This window comes from Gastrolobium bilobum, unplaced genomic scaffold (assembly GCF_033153095.1).
Source record: "Gastrolobium bilobum isolate Gb01-03AN ecotype WA unplaced genomic scaffold, APGP_CSIRO_Gbil_v1 utg17607, whole genome shotgun sequence".
Classification (NCBI taxonomy): Eukaryota; Viridiplantae; Streptophyta; class Magnoliopsida; order Fabales; family Fabaceae; genus Gastrolobium; species Gastrolobium bilobum.
Genome location: NW_026895160.1, coordinates 1 through 19,614, shown reverse-complemented (window position 1 = coordinate 19,614; position 19,614 = coordinate 1). Strand labels below are relative to the sequence as shown.

Genomic DNA, 19,614 nt, shown 5'->3' with positions numbered 1-19,614 from the left:
GAAAGGAAATAATGGCAAACAAATTTTTTTATTTAGTAATATAAAAATAAATAAGAAGTGAAAGAAATTTAAAGAGATCAATTCTTCTTAAATAAATAAACTTTATTTCCTTTAAAATTGAAGTAGAAAAGAGGAGATACAAATATATATTACAACAGAATAATATTTTTGCAGTTACTGCAGATAAGTTATCTGTATTTACTCTCAAAACGACGTTATTTAAGGATTGAAAGATTAAAAAATTATAATTATAAAGACAATAACTCTGAAATAAATTAAAATTACAAAAATACCATGATTTCTGTCCCAAAATGACGTCGTATTGGACTTATTGCAGATAACTTATCTGCAATGACTGCAGAAAAAGAGAACCCATATTACAATTAACGATAACAATAATTCCGTTCGTTTCTTTAATATTAAACTTTCAATTAATAATTAAATTTCGTTTGTTAGAAAATTAAAGGATAACCAAAAGAAATATAACAAAGATAAAAAAGAAAATTATGATAAGATGAGAGTAGTATCTCTATTAAATTATATATTCAAGCTTTGTATATTAATTCTATTTATAGTTTTTCAGCCATCATGAAGTAAATAATAAAATTTAATCATTCTAATTACACAAAATTAGAAGTTACACATTTTGGTACCTTTTTATGGATTACGGATATTGTATTAATAATATTTCTAACGTTCTTTCATTTTTTTATTATTTTTTTAAGGGAAAATTATTTGTCCTTTTAAAAGATGTAAGGTTATATCATTTTAATTTAGGGGAAGATATACAAACCACAAAAAAAAATGTTTATCACTGTTACAGTCAATTTAATCTCTGTTGATTTCCGTCAATCTAACGATTATAATTTATTTTGAATTAATAATTAATTAATAAATGTGACACAATATTATTAATTTTCAATAAATTATAATTGTTAGATTGACGAAAATTAAAATAAAAAAGGAAAAAAAAAATAGAAAATCTCAGACAAGATTCTAAAAAAAAATATGTTCATCGAAATTAATACACCCGGAAAAAGAGGCACACACGCGCTATCACAGACTTGTTAGCTTTAGCACAAAAATAAAATAAAATAAGATAGAAGCATAAACAAAAGAAAAAGATTTGGCGTGTTTTTGTTTTGATAGCCCTCATTAAGATCCTGTTTGACAGGAACAACAAAGCACACAGTCACACTGACACCGTTGATTCATAAAAAAACTAGAGTTCAAAAAAAATCAAATCAAATCAGAATGTTAGCAATCAAGAGCAACTGTTGTTCTTGGTTTATTATTTTTGTTTTTCGATTATTAATATTCAAACAATTCAAGAGCAATCTTGAATCTTTTCAAATCCTTATAGATTTTATTTTTATTTTTATCAAGATAGATTCAAAATTTGTTCAAGATAGAATCCTTATGCCTTCTCATTACTTGACTCTCACGGCTTTTTGGTTCAAGAGAGAGAGGTATAAAGATAGAGTCCAAATTGATTCTTTGGCGAAATCCTAATTTCTTTTTCTTCTTCTTCTTCCTCTCTAGCGGGTTCTGCGATTTTTAGGGTTTGTGAAGCAAAGAGAAAAGTTTCGATCTTTGATTGGTTTTCGTCGATGGAGGGCGAGGCCGGTTCGGAGGGAGACAATAAGCGGAAAAGGGGTGGCGCAGATGATAACAGCAACGACAATAATGGAAGCAATAGCAAGATTGCGAATTCCAATGAGGGGCAGAGCAAGCCCAAGCGCCAGATGAAGACCCCCTTTCAGCTTCAAAATCTCGAGAAAGCTTATGCTTGTTCGTCCCTTATGCTTACTCCTTCGTTCTTCAATTTCACAATTCTCAATTTTTTGTGTGTTTATTTGTTGGTTTTTTATTTGCAGTAATTTTTTTTTTAATTGGAAGAATTTTTGTTTCTTTTTGGTTAATTTTGTGATTTTGTTTGGTTAGTGGATACTTATCCTTCGGAGGCGATGAGATTAGAGTTGTCGGAAAAGTTGGGGTTGTCGGATCGGCAACTGCAGATGTGGTTCTGTCATAGGAGGTTGAAGGACAAGAAGGACTTGCCTTCCAAGAAACGGCCGCGGAAGGTGGCAGCAGAGCCTTTGCCAGATTCCCCCACAGATGACATGAGGTTGGACCCTGAACTTGGCAATGAGTATGGATCCGGGTCGGGTTCGGGGTCCAGCCCGCTTACCCGTTCTGAGTCCCGGAATGCGATGCCCCGTTATTATGAGTCCCCTCAGGCTGGAATGGAGCGTAGAGCAATTGCTTCTGTGGAGGCACAGTTAGGGGAGCCGTTGAGGGAAGATGGACCCATTCTAGGAGTAGAGTTTGACCCATTGCCACCAGATGCATTTGGGGCACCCATAGGTATAATCATAGAACTTGTGTTCCTATTATCTTCACTTATTGGGTTAACTGATTGTTGCAGTTTCTTTAATATGTTTTGTTGTACATTTTGTAACTCCTAAATTACCTTGGCATGCCTGAATTGTTTATCTTCCTTGCATTTCTCATCTACTCAGGCATCATGAAAATGTTATTGACTGTAGTGGCTCTATCTGGCATAGATATGTTTTCTATTTCATTTGGATAAATTTTCTTTTGTGGCTCTGCTGTCCATCTCTAGGGCTCTGCTTCTTTGTGATTAAAAGAAGTTGCTAGAAACAATACTACTGTGGTATTTGTTGTTTGTGTCTTTGTGATGGCTGCATGCACCATTGTTTGGCTACTGACACTTCTGGCATGTGATTTTTGGTGCAGCAGTTACAGAACAGCGGAAGCGACCTAGTCTTGCCTATGACAGTAAAATATATGATAGGCATGATATGAGAGCAAATAAGGTTGGTTTTCACATCAAGTATCTTGGTCAATAAAATGAACCTAGTCTTGAGCTGCATGTGCAACATATCTTTATTGGTAACTAGTTGGAGATAGCTATGATGATGGAGTAGCTTTTTTACATGCTTGTTCTTCATGTCAGTGTACAAATGTGTATTCCTTTAGTTCTTATGCTATTTGGTGCTTTGGGCTTTTACCTCTTTCTAAATGACCTACTAGTAGTACCAGCTTGAAACAAGATACACGAACTTCTTTTTAATTGTTTATATATATGGACTTTTTTTCTTAAACATTTTTATTTAGATGCTAATCTTGTACAAGGAAAATGGAAAAAGGAAAACGGTGGGTAAGGTTGGCGGTGGTCATTTTAGATTTAGGTGTTAGCTTGCTAAGTTAGTATATCTGTGATATTGATTTTTTAAAGTGTCTTTTTCCCTGTCTTGACATGCAGATTATCTTTTTAAATGCTCTTTCGGTACAAATAATCTTCCATTTATATTTTCTTCAACAGTTTGAGGAACTGGAAAGCCTGCAGTTATTATTTGTTTAATTTTTTTTATATTCTGTTGCTATATATTTTTTACTGCTTAGTTGCTTTATATGAGAGTTTGATTTGAAATGAGCTCCATTCTAGGCTTTGGCAAGGACATTCCATGAATATCAATTTCTACCAAACCAGTCTGGCATTAGGACTGATGCTTTTGGACAGTTCAGCCAACCTCATTTACATGATCCAATGGAGGGTCCTGCCAGAAACCCTCCTTTTGTTCTTGGAAATGAACAGCCACCTAGAATTCATGCTACCAAAGGTCATTCTTCTCGTTCACAACAAGACAAGCAAGGGATTCCCTATCAGTCTCCTCCTGGAGATAAAGATGATGCCCCCCAAACGGAATTATACACAAACATAGCTAATATCGGAATGAACTCTCACTTTACTGATCACCAAATTGTTGGGCCAGAAAGTCCCTCTGCTTTACCTAGTGGACAAGTTTTGCCTAACAATATGCGGATCGAGAAGAAACGAAAGGTATCTTTTAGCTATCTGGAGTAATTAATGTTGTAATTTTTCTCAGTGTTAACTCTTGGATGTATTTAATATATTCTTTGCGGTGGATGATTTTATAATTTTAACTATATTTATATAGAGTGATGATGCCAGAATTACAAGGGAAGTTGAAGCCCATGAGATGAAGATCCGAAAAGAGCATGAGAAACAAGATAACCTTAGACGAAAGGTTTTATTGAAATCAATTTAGTTTAGCCTGCTATCACATTTTTTATAGAGGTTAAAATGAATCACATTGACATTTTTTTTTAATTAATCCCTCCTTTTCCCTCTCTTTTTTAGAGTGAAGAGCGAATGAAGAAAGAGATGGAGAGACAAGATCGTGAAAGGAGGAAGGAAGAAGAGAGGTTGATGCGTGAGAGACAACGTGAAGAGGAAAGAACAAAACGTGAGCAAAAACGTGAAATTGAACGAAGGGAAAAGCATTTGCTGAAGGAAAATTTAAGAGTAAGTTTGTAAGCCTAATGATGATAGCCTTCTTTTGGCTAATATTTAGACATCTGATGATTTTTTTTTTCTTTTGGTATATTGAGGGTATTTAATGTATTTGCCACATATTCTATCTTAAAAAGGCTGAGAAATTGAGGCAAAAAGAAGAGCTTCGCAAAGAAAAAGAGGCAGAGAGAAGGAAAGCTGCCCTTGAGAAGGCAACTGCCCGTAGAATGGCTAAGGAATCTATGGAACTTATTGAGGATGAACAGCTGGAATTGATGGAGTTGGCTGCCTCAAGCAAGGGGTTTTCCTCTATTATACGTCTTGATTTTGATACTTTGCAAAACCTTGAATCATATAAGGGTGAGCAATTTATTTTTATTTCGCTTTCTATAATTTTACATAATTGGTTTCTTTGGGTATTCGGTGTTTATATGGAAATGCTGAAAAGGGAATTAGTTTCTAGCACTGAAACCTTATCATTGTATTGTAGATTCATTGTGTCTTTTCCCACCCAAGAGTGTAAAGCTAAGAAAACTATTTGCTATACAACCCTGGATCAACTCTGAAGAGAATGTTGGTAACCTGCTCATGGTATGTTCTCATCATTACTTTTTCTTCTTTATAAAATACATAGCATATAAAATCCTTGTGTTACCATGCATCATGTCCTCTGCTCTGGTCCTGTCAGAACTTTTTTTGGGGGGTTGGTGGACTTGTTTAAGGTATCTGACGGTCGTCTAACTTTACAGTTCTTTATGATTTGAAATAGTAGGTGTATGCTTGTATGAGATAGTTAAGGTTGTCTAAGTTTGGTAAACATGGGTCTTTCCTTAGTTTGATATTTTATCTAGTCATGATATTGCATTAAAAAATGCTTTTAGTGTGTGGAGCTTGTTTGTTGAATCAGCACTTCTGTGGATGTACTAATTTCCTGTCTGCATATTGCTTTATCAGTTTTATTCTTAGTTTAGCTAATTGCTTGAAACAAGGCTTCTGAATTTAAAATTTGAGAGCTGTGGTGGTCTATTTCAGGTTTGGAGATTTTTGATTACTTTTGCTGATGTTCTGGAGTTATGTTCTTTTACTCTCGATGAGTTTATGCAAGCAATTCACGACCATGTGCGTTGGTCTGGCCTTTGCTAGTGATTTCATGCTATCAGTTTAGCTATTTTCTCACATTCTTTTTGCTCATTTTTATCTTAGGATTCAAGACTGTTGGGTGAGATACATGTTGCTCTTCTTAAAGTGATAATAAAAGACATTGAGGATGTTGCAAGGACACCTTCTACAGGATTAGGAATGAATCAGAATGGTGCTGTTAATTCTGGAGGTGGCCATCCAGAGATTGTGGAAGGGGTAAGTTCAGATATTTCTAATATTTTCTGTCCTTTTTTCAGAGAAATAACAGAGTCCAGTCCTGTAATATTGTCTTTTTTATGTTAGGCATATGCATGGGGGTTTGACAAACGAAATTGGCGTAAGCACTTAAATCAGTTGACATGGCCGGAAATTCTCCGACAGCTAGCATTATCTGCAGGATATGGACCACAGTTGAAGAAAAGAAATATTACACGGTCCTATGAAAAAGAAAAAGACGAGGTTCAATTTTCTTTATTTTGCTTTATTATATTCAGCTTCCGCTTTAAAGATTCTTGTGTTTCATGGTTACCTCCATATTTTAGTGATTTAAGAAAGAGAAATACAATTAAGATATAACTTCAGTTTGCTGGTTTCTTTTAAGCTTTTAAGTTTAACTTGATCCTTTGTATACTTTTTGTTACTATCAAATGTTTTGCTGACAATTTTTTGTTTTTCATGCATTTTAATCAACAATTAAATGTTTTTTTTGGGGTTAAGTTCATTTGCATTGAATAAGTGGATCAAAATGTATATCTAATTGCAGGGCAGAAGTTGCGAAGATATCATTTCTACACTTCGTAATGGTTCAGCAGCCGAAAATGCAGTTGCAAAAATGCAGGAGAAAGGGCTATTAGCACCTCGAAGATCTAGGCATAGGTTAACTCCTGGAACAATTAAGTTTGCAGCATTTCATGTTCTCTCGCTTGAGGGTAGCAGGGGATTGACAGTACCAGAGCTCGCAGAAAAAATTCAGGTGAGTTGCATATCCATTTTAAGTGATCTTTCATACTGTCGGGTTTTTTTCTTAACTTATGTCTCTTTACCTTTTAGAAATCTGGTCTTCGGGACCTGACAACCAGCAAGACACCTGATGCATCCATTTCTGTTGTTTTGACAAGAGATGCCAAGCTTTTTGAAAGAATAGCTCCATCAACGTATCGTGTTCTTTCTGCATTTAGAAAGGATCCTGCTGATGCTGAGTCCATTCTGTCTGAAGCAAGAAAGAAAATTCAGATATTTGAAAATGGGCTTCAAGCTGGGGAAGATGCTGATGATGTTGAAAGAGAAGCAGAGTCTGAAAGTGTTGAAGTTGATGAGGATCCTGAAGTTGATGATTTGGTAAATCCTTCAATTGCTAAAAAAACATCTGAACTGTGTGGTGATTTATCATCAAATGGAAAAGAAAATTTGGTTAATGATGTAGAACTTCAAGATGAGTTTGATAAGGACATGCCTTGTTTTCCTGAGAATGGTTCAAAGAATACTGATTGTCCAAGTACTGCCACTGGACAACCTGTTGCTTGTGAAGATCTTAGTGCTGGAAATCTTGGTGAAGATAATACGGAAATTGATGAAAGCAAGTCTGGACAATCATGGGTTCAAGGGCTTGCACAAGGAGAATATTCTGATCTCAGTGTAGAGGAGCGTCTAAATGCTCTTGTTGTTTTGGTTGGTGTGGCAAACGAAGGAAATTCAATCCGTGTTGTTCTTAAGGTAAAATTTATTTCATGTACTCTATGTCATCAAGTTGATTTTTGTATCTAGTTTATCAAATTGACTTGAAGAAATTTTTCAGGATCGTTTGGAAGCATCAAATGCACTGAAGAAGCAAATGTGGGCAGAAGCACAGACAGACAAAGTTTGTCTGAAAGATGATATTTTTAATAAATTAGATTTTGCATCTATGGGTGGCAATAAAGTTGAAACACAAGACACATGTCCTATTGTGGAGGGCCACCAAAGTCCACTGCTTGACATTAATATTGACGCTAATAATAATGAGGCATCACCCAGCACTGCAGAAAATCAAAAAGCAGCTCCTGTTGCACAGAGCCTGTCTATTGAAACGCCCTCTTCAGTTCAAGATCTCTGTACAGGTCCAGATGACCCTCAGGCTCAGCTATCTGCACAATATTCAAAAAGGTCACGATCCGAGTTGAAATCTTATATTTCCCACATAGCGGAGGAGATGTATGTCTACAGATCCTTACCCCTTGGCCAAGATCGCCGACGTAATCGATATTGGCAATTTGTTGCAACTGCTTCTTGCAATGATGGCAGGATCTTTGTTGAATATCATGATGGAAATTGGAGGCTTATTGATTCTGAAGAGGTAAAAATTTTGTTTGGTGTAGTTTATTTTTTTCCTTTCGCCCATAGGCTGATCCTTGTTTTGCTGATCAACTCATTTCTAACTTTAGCAGACGTCAAACACATTCCTCTTTTGTTTCGATTTTGTGTTTTCCATCAATATCTAACCACTTAGCAAATGCCATTAAGAAGGGTAACCTTAAAAATGTCTTAGAATATCTAGAAAATATCTCATAATATCTTTATTATATCATCTTAAATGATATTTAGGAGTGGTTTTCAGATTTTATTATATTTCCTTATTTGCTTCCTTATTCAGGATTAGGAATCTATTCCTAATTTACTAGCATAAATATGATTTAGTGCTTTGTATTTTGTATCGCCTCTAATCAATATCGATTTTAGATTATTCATTAGTTTCTTCTTTTCTATCTTTACAAGCCGCCATGGGTGTTCATTTTCAATACTAATGTCTTGCAAAACTCCATGCACTAGATGTCCAGTCCTGAGGGTGAGGGAAGTGTGTTTAGATCCCACATTGACTGACCCCTTATATTATAATGACTTGGGCAATCCTTCCCACCTTGAGCTAGCTCTTGGGGTTGACTTAGGCTCAGTCTGTTCTCAATTCTAATAATATGAATACCTTCCCCACCCTTTTATTCTCAGCAATTCTTTTGTATGCCTCTTCCAAAGTTTCATTTTTTTTTTTCTTATTTTATGGGCTAGCCAAATATGGTAATATTATTGAATCTGTGTGTCTTTTTATCTTTGGGTGCCGATATTTTGTGAATTTTATGTAACTTTATGCTTTGTCTTAAATGGTATAATATTTTTTTTTTAACCAATCCTATAACAGGCCTTCAATGCACTTTTGGATTCACTGGATTCACGTGGGATCAGGGAATCTCATTTGCGTTTAATGTTGCAGAAGATTGAAAATTCGTTTAAGGAAAATGTTCGAAAGAACACTTAGTGATTCCAGTCCTAATCCCTTCAAATCTCGTAAAGTGGTTGAACCAGAACCAGCAGATCCGGACCATGATGATTTAATGAAAGTTAAATCTCCCATGACTCCCATCCACATGGGGGCTGCTGACATCAGTAACAGTGCTGAAGAGGCTGAATCTGATGATAATGCTCAAGCAATGGAATCTGATGATAATATTCAAGCAGTGGAATCTGATGATAATGCTCAAGCAATGGAATCTGATGACAATGATCAAGCAGTGGCATATGATCAAGGAAATTGGGAGATTGGTTTTAACGGTACCCCCAACAGATGGAGTAGGCATTTGGTTAATATGAGTGGTGGAGATGTGGAAGCTTCTGAAGATGACAATGACAATGGCATTGAAGAGGAGGATTCAAAGACAGATGTTATGAGCGAGGGTTCAGATGGTATGGCTAATAGAGTTGTAAATGGAGCAGGCTCAGACTCGGCTGATTCTGAAGATTCTTCTGATTAGAACATTGGTTTTTAGTTGATCAACTAAAGGATTGCATTTCAAAGCTGCATTACATTTTTGATATTGCAGCTTTACAAAGTACTTGAACTCCTAGTCATGTCATGGCTTGAAGAGTTTTATGGTTGAGAAGACTTACATAGTATATTTTATCCATGCAGAGTGGATCCTTGTGTTTTTAAGCATTTTAAAGCCGAGGGCCTCATCTCATTTTGTTTTTTTCCTTGTCAGAGGTTAAAGTCAAGAAGGGAGCTGCTGCTCCCTTTTCTATTGTTCATTCTGATATTTGGGGTCCGAGTCGGACTATGTAAGTTTTAGGTTTTCAGTATTTTGTAACCTTTATTGATGATTTCTCCCGTTGCACTTGGGTTTATTTAATGAAAAATCGTTCTGAGTTATTTTCAATTTATCAAAAGTTTTGTGCAGAAATAAAAACTCAATTTGGTGCTTCTATTCAAATCTTGCGCAGTGATAATGCAAAAGAGTATGTGTCTCTTGAATTTTCTAAATTTCTGGATACACATGGGACGATACACCAGACTACCTGTCCCCACACTCCACAACAAAATGGAGTTGCTGAACGTAAAAATAGACATCTAGTTGAAACTGCACGTACCCTTCTTATTCATATGAACGTCCCACTCCGTTTTTGGGCAGATGCTATTATCACCTCATGTTTCCTTATCAACCGCATGCCCTCTTCTGTGCTAAATAATGATGTTCCCCACCGCATTTTGTTTTCCGGAACACCTTCTTATCCTCTGCCTTTACATATTTTTGGCTGTACTTGTTTTGTTCATGATCTTACTCCAGGTAAAGACAAGTTGACATCCAAGGCCTTCAAATGTATTTTCCTTGGGTATACACCTTTTCAAAAAGGGTATCGTTGCTATTCTCCTGATCTCAAGCGTTATATCGTTTCTGCTGATGTCACTTTCCTTGATCAGCAGCCTTTTCACTCTACTTCGTCTCCAGTGTCACAGGTTGATAAGGTCCTTCCTGTTCCTTTTCTTGACTTGTCTTTACCAGCTGCAGGTGACCCTATTCCAGAGGAGCAACCCATTAACTCCATACCTGCAGATCGTCCTCTCCTCACATACCAGCGTCGTCAGCCTGCGCCTCCTCCGACTTTGCCTCTTGATGACTCATCGTCCTTTCCCGTCGGCTCTTCTCCTCCGGATCCTCCATCAGAGACTCCTCCCATTGCCCTTCGGAAAGGTATTCGATCCACTCGAAATCCTCATCCCCTTTATTCTTTCTTGAGTTATGACAGACTTTCTTCACAACATTTTACTTTTGTTTCTAGTCTCTCTTCTGTTTCCATCCCTAAAACCACAGGTGAAGCACTATCTCATCCAGGGTGGCGCCAGGCGATGCTTGATGAAATGCAGGCACTTCACTCCAATGGCACTTGGGATCTTGTTCGTGCTCCTCCCGGGAAGTCTGTTGTTGGTTGTCGATGGGTGTTCACAGTTAAAGTTGGTCCTGATGGCACTGTTGATCGCCTTAAAGCTCGCTTAGTGGCAAAGGGATACACGCAGATCTTTGGTCTTGATTATGGGGATACCTTTTCTCCTGTTGCTAAGATGGCTTCTGTTCGCCTATTTCTTGCCCTTGCCGCCATTCATCACTGGCCCCTTCTCCAACTTGATATTAAGAATGTTTTTCTACATGGTGACTTGCAGGAGGAAGTTTATATGGAGCAACCACCAGGTTTTGTTGCTCAGGGGGAGAGTTCTGGAGTGATATGTAAACTTCGGAAATCTTTATATGGCCTGAAGCAATCTCCTCGGGCCTGGTTTAGCCGCTTTAGTTCAGTTGTTGAATCCTTTGGCTTAATCAGAAGCAAAGCCGATCATTCTGTCTTTTACCGGCATAGCTCTTCTGGCCAGTGCGTTTATCTTCTGGTCTATGTTGATGACATTATCATTACAGGCAGTGATCAGACCGGGATTGATCAGTTGAAAGAGCATTTATTCAATCAATTTCAGACCAAAGATCTTGGCAGACTTCGATATTTCTTGGGGATCAAAGTTGCACAGTCTAGGCGGGGCATTTCCATCTGTCAGAGGAAGTATGCACTGGATATCCTAGATGAGACGGGCATGTTAGGCTGTAAACCCATTGATACACCTATGGACCCCAATGTTAAGTTATTACCAGGACAGGGGGAGCCACTGCCAGATCCTAGTCGCTACCGCCGACTAGTTGGAAAATTGAATTGTCTTACTGTGACAAGGCCAGATATCTCCTTCGCAGTGAGTGTTGCAAGTCAATTTCTTGATTCTCCCTGTGACTCCCATTGGGATGCAGTTATTAGAATTCTCCGATATATTAAAAAGGCGCCAGGAAGAGGTTTATTATATACAAATAAAGGGAGTTCAGAGATCTCTAGTTATTCAGATGCTGACTGGGCAGGTTCTCCTTCAGATAGACGATCCACCTCAGGGTATTGTGTCCTCTTAGGAGGAAATTTGATCTCTTGGAAGAGTAAGAAGCAAACTGTGGTCGCCAGATCCAGTGCGGAGGCAGAATATCGGACAATGGCAAATGCAACCTGTGAGCTCATCTGGTTGAGACAATTGCTTAAGGAACTCCATCTCTGTGAACAAAGGCCTATGAAGCTCATTTGTGACAACCAAGCCGCTTTGCATATATCCTCTAACCCAGTCTTTCATGAGAGGACCAAGCATATAGAAATTGACTGTCATTTTGTTAGAGAAAAGATCCAGTCAAGGGAGATCGAGACAGCATTTGTCAATTCCAATGATCAACTTGCGGATGTATTCACTAAAGCTCTTAGAGGTCCCCGAATAGATCATATTTGTAACAAGCTGGGAGCTTTTGATATATACGCACCAGCTTGAGGGGGAGTGTTAGAAATAATATTAATTTATTATTATTAGAATAGTCCAGATTGTGGGCTTGGCCCATTAGGTCATCCCATTAGGTTTTGTAGTCTCTATAAATAGAGAGCCTCCTTGTACAAATTACATACACTTGAATATACAATATATTTCAGATTCAATTATTACTTCATTGCGCACAAAGTCGATTACTGATATAATTGTCCATTTGATTTTCCTTACTCTATTTACAATTTAACAATTCTGCATAGCTCTTTTAATTAAATGCTTGGTTGAGAGGTTCTTTCTTTAGTTATTTGATGTTGTTTATCTTTCCCATTTAGTGCATGGAGCGGTTCATAACCGGTTTTAACAAAAATCGAACCGAACCAGTTTTAAATGGTTTGGTTTTCAAACTGAACCGATTTTCTTCTTTTAAAACCGGTTTTTAATTTTCTAAACCGGTTTGAAACCGGTTCCAAAACCGGTTTGTGGTTTATAACCGGTTTTGATTTAAAACCGGTTTTAATTCAAAACCGGTTTTAAATCTGTAGAAAATCAGAATTCTAATATGTTTTCGTTTTTATTTCCTATTAATTAGGATTGATTGTGATTGATTAGAATTGATTGTGATTAGGATTGATTAGTCATCGCTGAGTCATTCTTAGCGATTCTTTCTTGTATAAATACACACTCATGTAATTTATTCAATTATCAATATACATAAACCTTTTTCAATACGGTATCAAGAGCGGGTTCGTTCCTACCCTAAATCAGCCACCTTCAAGGCTGAAACCATCCCAAAACCACCCAAACACAATCCCACCTAAACCCAAATCCCAGAAAACCATACCTACAGACCTCCAATCGAGAAGGTGGAGGTACCATTCAACTCAGAAGGCTCCGACGAGTTGAATGCAGCCAGACCCGTCGCCGTCACGCGCCGCCACACGCCACCACACGCGCGGCCCCTCTCCGGCGCGTGTAGTCCACGCGTCGCCTTCCTGGACTCCTTTTCCGGCACGAGCTTCCCAGATCACCTCGTCGGCCTCCTCCAGTGGTCAGATATCAAATCGGAGAATTTTTTTTTTTTTTTTTATGGGTCCACGGTCAAACCTTCACTTTCTATTCATGGCTTCCTTGAATCGTTCTTCCGCCTCCTCATCTGCCCCAAATTCTCAGCCCTCTGGAGACAACTTAGGTTTGCAGATCACTAATCACCGGTTGAACGGTAAGAATTTTCTGCAATGGTTTCAATCGGTTAAGTTGGTCATCCGGGCAAAGGGTAAGATGGGCTATCTCGAGGGAAAAATTAAGAAACCTACTGAGGATTCTCCTGATTATGACGATTGGGAGATTAATAATTCCTTTGTCATGGCTTGGCTGACTAATTCCATGGAACCACAGATTGGCCAAACCTATCTGTTCTTCGATACTGCCAAGGAAATTTGGGATGCTGTTCAAAAAAATTACTCAGATCTGGAGAATACCTCTCAAGTCTTTGAACTGAGAAATAAGTTGAGAGACTTTCGTCAAAGGGGTATGACTATTATTGAATATTTTACTGCACTAACAAATTTATGGCAGGAATTGGATCTTTATTATGCATCCGATCTTAAGGGATTGGAAGCTAATACCCAATTTAAAAAACACTTGGAGAAGGAAAGACTGTATGATTTCTTTGCCGGACTCAACCGAGATCTTGATGAGGTTCGTGGTCGAATATTGGGGCAGCGACCGTTACCTTCACTTGCTGACGCCTTTGCTGAAGTTCGTAGAGAAGCCAGTAGACGAAGAGTTATGCTGGGAGAAAAGGAGTCGCTTGATAAGTCTGATGATATGTCTGCATTAGCTGCCAACCGTACCATTGACCGTTCCTCTGGAGAATCAAAACGGGATGGTCGTCCATGGTGCACCTACTGCAATAAAATTGGTCATACCTGTGAGAAATGTTGGGAAATCTACGGGAAACCTACAAATTGGAAGCCCAAAGGACAAAATAAAGGTCGTGCATATCAGGTCTCTACTGATGACAAGGTTGATGAGCCTCATGCATCCTCTGACTCTGATGGTGTCTTTCTTAGCAAGTCTCAGTTTGAACAACTTCAGAGACTTTTGACTCAACCTCCTAAGGCCACTAGTAATGTGGTCCAGCAAGGTACAACTTTCCATGTTGATAGTCAAAATCATTGGATCCTTGATTCTGGAGCCTCTGATCATATGACAGGTAATCTTGGCTTGTTTTGTTCATACACTCCATATTCTGAACCTTCTCGGGTCAAGATCGCCGATGGCAGTTTTTCCCAGATTGCGAGACACGGAACCATTAAACTTTCTGAGCTGATTAATTTGACATCAGTTCTTTATGTTCCTTCTCTGGCTTGTAATCTCATTTCCATTAGCAAGCTAACTTCTGAGTTGCATTGCTTTGCTAAATTCTTTCCACATGGTTGTGTTTTTCAAGAACAGGACTCGGAGAGGATGATTGGCAGTGCTAGAGAGGATGGTGGACTTTACTACTTTGAGGAGGATGTGACTAATGAAGCTGGTTTCGTAGGAAAAAACTCTATGTTTCCTTTTGATTCATGTAATGATGTTATGCTGTGGCATCGTAGGCTAGGCCATCCAAATTTTATTTATCTTCAGAAGTTGTTACCAAACTTATTTATTAATAAAAGTCCTAGTTTGTTTTCTTGTGATATTTGTCAACTTGCCAAGCATACTCGTGCTCATTATCCTTCTAAAGTTCACCATGACTCTTCCCCATTTTCCTTAATTCATAGTGACATATGGGGTCCAGCCCGTGTTAAAAATATTTCAGGTACTCGATGGTTCATTACCTTCATTGATGACCATTCCCGAGTCTGTTGGGTATATCTTTGGGGAGAGGCAGTTCTCACTGCCTCGTATCTGATAAATCGAATGCCATCTCGCATTCTAAAGTTTCAGTCTCCTCTTTCTAGTCTTTTTCGTACCTTCCCTTCCTTCCGAGGTGTCTCCTCCTTACCTCTCAAGTTATTTGGTTGCGTTGTATTTGTCCATATTCCCTCCCATCAACGGTCTAAGCTTGATCCCAAGTCTCTCCAGTGTGTCTTTATTAGTTATTCTCCTACTCAACGTGGCTATAAGTATTATTCACCCTCTCTTCCTAAGGTCTTTTTCTCTATGGATGTCACCTTTTCTGAGAATGACCATTTCTTCCCCTTGACTTCTCTTCAGGGGGAGTCTATAGGAGTAGATGAATATCAGACATGGGAACCTACTGATGCCACAGTATTACCTCTACTTTTGGAAACAGGGGGAGCTACAGAATCCTCACCATCAGGAGCCTCCTCAAAATGGGGACAAGTTTATAACAGGCGAAAGCCTCCTCAAAGTGTGAATAACCCAGAGCCTCTACACTGCCAAGATTCTGAACCATGTTCTAGTTCCAGCACCCCAACACTTGAGTGTCATGGTGAAAATGATCTACACTTGCCCATTGCTCTCAGAAAAGGTACTTGATCTTGTACTACTCATCCTATTTCTAATCATATTTCATATGGAAAGTTGTCCCCAGGGTTCCGTGCTTTCAATACTATGTTGGATAGTACAAAGATACCGAGAAATATACATGAGGCTCTTGATGATAAAAAATGGAGGGATAATGTCTTTGAAGAAATGAATGCTTTAGAAAAAAATGGAACTTGGGAGATAGTGACCCTACCCAAGGGAAAACAGGCAGTAGGATGCAAATGGGTGTTTACAATAAAATTCAATGCAGATAATAGCATCAACGGATACAAGGCAAGATTGGTTGCAAAGGGTTTCACTCAGACTCATGGGATAGATTATCATGAGACTTTTGCTCCGGTTGCTAAAGTCAATACCATCCGAGTTCTCTTATCTCTTGATGCCAACCTAGATTGGCCTCTGCAACAGTTAGATGTGAAGAATGCATTCCTAAATGGTAGTCTACCTGGTTTTGAAAAGTGAAATGGATCAGTGCGTAAACTAAAAAAGTCTCTATATGGATTGAAACAGTCTCTCAGAGAATGGTTTGACAAATTCACACAAGCAGTCAAAAGAAGAGGCTTCATTCAAGCACAGACTGATCATACTCTCTTCCACAAACACTCTTTTCTGGTTTACCCCAACATTCCCCACTAAGGATGGTAAAATTGCTATTCTTATTGTATATGTAGATGATATAATTCTTACAGGTGATGATATTGAGGAATTGAACACCTTGAAGAAATTTCTAGCAGCTCAATTTGAACTCAAAGACCTTGGCACTCTCAAATATTTCCTTGGTATGGAAGTTGCTAGGAGCAAAACAGGCATCACTCTCACACAAAAGAAATATGTTCTAGATCTTTTGTTGGAAACAGGAATGTTAGGGTGTAAACCTGCTGAGACACCTGTGGAACCTAATACCAAGTTAGGTATTGAAGATGGGAATGGGGTGGATAAAGAACAATATCAGCGATTGGTTGGTAAACTAATTTACTTATCTCATACGCGTCCTGACATTGCCTTTGCCGTGAGTATGATTAGTCAATTCATGCACTCACCCAAGGAGAAGCATCTTAGTGCAGTCTATAGGGTGCTTAGATACCTCAAGAACACTCCAGGAAGAGGATTATTCTTTAAAAAGGGGTATAAAAGGACAATTGAAATCTACACTGATGCAGATTGGGCAGGCTCATCAGTAGACAGGAGATCTACCTCAGGCTATTGCACCTATGTGTGGGGAAATCTTGTTACTTGGAGAAGCAAAAAGCAAACAGTGGTTGCAAGAAGTAGTGCTGAAGCAGAATTTCGAGCTTTAGGTCATGGAGTTTGTGAAGGAATCTGGTTGAGAAGACTTCTTCAAGAGTTGAAGATTTCATATTCCCTACCAATAAAAATATATTGTGACAACAAGGCAGCTGTTAGCATTGCTCAAAATCCTGTGCATCATGATCGAACAAAGCACGTGGAAGTTGATTGTCACTTCATCAAAGAAAAATTAGATGATGGAAGTGTGCGTATGATATATGTTCCAACCAAAGAGCAAACTGCAGATATTCTTACCAAGGGCCTACACCGTCCAGCATTCGAAGACTTGATTGGCAAGTTGGGAATGATCAACATTTACCTCCCAACTTGAGGGGGAGTGTAGAAAATCAGAATTCAAATATGTTTCCGTTTTTATTTCCTATTAATTAGGATTGATTAGTCATTCTTAGCGATTCTTTCTTGTATAAATACACACTCATGTAATTTATTCAATTATCAATATACAGAAACCTTTTTCAATAAAATCAAAACCGGTTATGAACCATAAACCGGTTATCAAGTTCAAAACTCGTTTTTTAACATATTATAATTTGTGACTTTTCTATAATATGTTGCTCTTGTTTTTGGTATCTCCTTCCTAATTCATTCATTATTTGATCCCACAGCTCGAAGGGCCTACACTGTTGAAGCACGGGTTCAATGATGCAATTGCTAAAGTAGGTATGGTCAAGTTCATCACAGATCTCTTCTGGGTTGGGATGTTTTACCACCTGTACAACCAGGTAAATCCTTCTTTTCTATGTGATAGTTTAAACTTTTGATGAGTTTGAAATATACTAAATAACTTGTTTCAATTCATTTATTTATTTATGGCCTGTTCCTACCTGGGTGAAGGAGTTTCTTATTGTTGTTCATCTGTTTAATTCTTATTGGAGAAACACAATTTCTTTTTGTGAAGTGGCAATGATATATATATATATCTACATTTTTCATCACCAGGTGGCGACTAACACACTGGAGAGAGTGGCTCCTCTCACTCATGCAGTTGGCAACGTACTGAAACGTGTATTTGTGATTGTATTTTCAATTTTAGTCTTCGGTAAATATCGTTTTCTTCCATACTGCTGTACTTCAAAGTTTCACGAATGTTTATTCATTTGCTTTTAGATTTCCATGCCCTTAAAGAAAAAGTTATATTCCTGAGATTCTAACGTTCTGACTGGCTAATTGCTTCACACAGGTAACAAGATTTCCACCCAAACTGGTATTGGAACAGCCATTGCTATTGCAGGAGTGGCAATCTACTCGCTCATCAAAGCCAGGATGGAGGAAGAGAAGCGAGAGAGTCTTGTTTCAATTGTTTTTTTACCACAACTGCATATTAAATTGGTTGAAACTTTAAAAGTTAATTTGCTTTGGCAAGTCACAAATAAACCACTTTTGGGCATATATGTTTTTAAACGGTGTACTTTTGAATGGATTTTACCTTGGTCTTCAAAATGCATTAGGCAATATAGCAATACACAAATAAAATTGACAAATTTTTCTTTTTGTTCTCTTGACAGCAAGCGAAAGCAGCATAAGAAGAAAGAGGCGTCAACTTGGAGGATGTCTTGAACTGTAAATCATCATAAATTTCCTTCAAAATAATTGGGTGACTGGTTCAGTATTGTACTATCCTTCGGATAGCCTTTTATTTTTCCTTTTCTTTTTCCGGTCAAATCTTTTTTTTTTCCCTTGTTCATTCAGAAAACAATGACTTGCTGATTTGCAGTCTTCTCATGTTTGACCAAAAAAATGTTGTATCCATGATTCCCATAAAGTGCTCTTAAGACTATTATGAAATCTGAAAAGATGGTCAACAATCAACATTTAAGACATAACTGCATTTCGAGGTTCTTTTTCAGAGCCTACTGGGCCAATTAATCTTTTATTTGGTATAGTGGATGGGGCAAAAACTAATGTAAATGGTGGATTCAACAGTTAAGTTCCAAAATTAAAGGCTTTAGGGGAAGATATTGTAGCACGTCACCATAAGAAATCCATGGCAACCACTAGCGATGTATAAAAAATCTAAAATAACTGAACCACATCAAGAACCACACCAAACTGAACCAAAATAACCGGTTTTTTTAAAATTGGTTCGGAAAGTTGAACCGGTTCTATTATTTAAAACAATCCAATTCAGACCCATTTCAAAACTGGATTTTAAGCAGGTCGAACCAAACCAACCCATTTACATAACATAACTCAATGACTCATCGATCTCGTTCCTAATCGAAGCATATTTTTGCTCAGCTCATGAACCCTAAGTTCACCGTCTCAATCATTTCTCAATCTCGCTGCTCGTTCTCATCGAATTGGTAACGGTGGTGGCTTGTGGCTTAGCGTTCTCAATCATTTTTCATTTCTCTTCAGATTTTTATTTTTGCTTTTTGTTTTGTTTCACTTGTGTGTTTTCCTATGTATCATCAACCATGAACCCCTTTAAGGTCTTTGCGCGGTGGCTATTTTCTTTGGATACTTTAAATGGCTATTAACCCCTTTTTTAAAATGCGATCTTCTTTATGCAGGACTTGAAATTCTGGCATTTCCATGCAATTAGTTTGGGGCACAGGAGCCAGGAACCAATGAAGAGATAGCCAGGAACCAATCAGTTTGGGGCACAGTATGGTTCAAAGCTGAGTTTCCCATTTTCGACAAGGTAGGAGAACTAACTCTTAAATGGATCACTATTAAGAAAACAAAT

At 37.9% G+C, this 19,614-nt stretch overlaps 1 protein-coding gene across 3 annotated transcripts; it reads left to right on the top strand.

The window, feature by feature from the left end:
* Positions 1–1,160: 1,160 nt before the first annotated feature.
* Positions 1,161–19,568, top strand: LOC133296616 (homeobox-DDT domain protein RLT1-like). Of its 3 annotated transcripts, none has more exons than XM_061495645.1 (18): positions 1,166–1,791; positions 1,945–2,367; positions 2,764–2,840; positions 3,473–3,868; positions 3,987–4,076; positions 4,190–4,354; positions 4,480–4,702; positions 4,833–4,933; positions 5,375–5,461; positions 5,546–5,698; positions 5,786–5,941; positions 6,246–6,455; positions 6,533–7,195; positions 7,278–7,814; positions 17,531–17,647; positions 17,865–17,964; positions 18,106–18,485; positions 19,439–19,568. In XM_061495645.1, the coding sequence occupies exons 1-17, from the start codon at positions 1,611–1,613 to the stop codon at positions 18,480–18,482; spliced, it is 4,056 nt and encodes a 1,351-aa protein (XP_061351629.1). In that variant the 5' UTR covers positions 1,166–1,610; the 3' UTR covers positions 18,483–18,485; positions 19,439–19,568. The 3 variants fall into 3 exon arrangements, with proteins under 3 accessions (XP_061351637.1, XP_061351629.1, XP_061351621.1); XM_061495637.1 differs by having other exon boundaries at positions 2,761–2,840; XM_061495653.1 differs by lacking the exons at positions 17,531–17,647; positions 17,865–17,964; positions 18,106–18,485; positions 19,439–19,568 and adding an exon at positions 8,652–8,911 and having other exon boundaries at positions 1,161–1,791; positions 2,761–2,840.
* Positions 19,569–19,614: the final 46 nt, after the last annotated feature.

What these genes read in the sequence shown, in the direction of transcription:
- LOC133296616 (XM_061495637.1), top strand. Translation starts at nt 1,611, where the DNA reads ATGGAGGGCGAGGCCGGTTCGGAGGGAGACAATAAGCGGAAAAGGGGT. An exon ending in ATGTTGGTAACCTGCTCATG is followed by an intron (nt 4,934 to 5,374) that starts GTATGTTCTCAT and finishes GGTCTATTTCAG; the next exon opens with GTTTGGAGATTTTTGATTAC. An exon ending in GGCTTATTGATTCTGAAGAG is followed by an intron (nt 7,815 to 17,530) that starts GTAAAAATTTTG and finishes TTGATCCCACAG; the next exon opens with CTCGAAGGGCCTACACTGTT.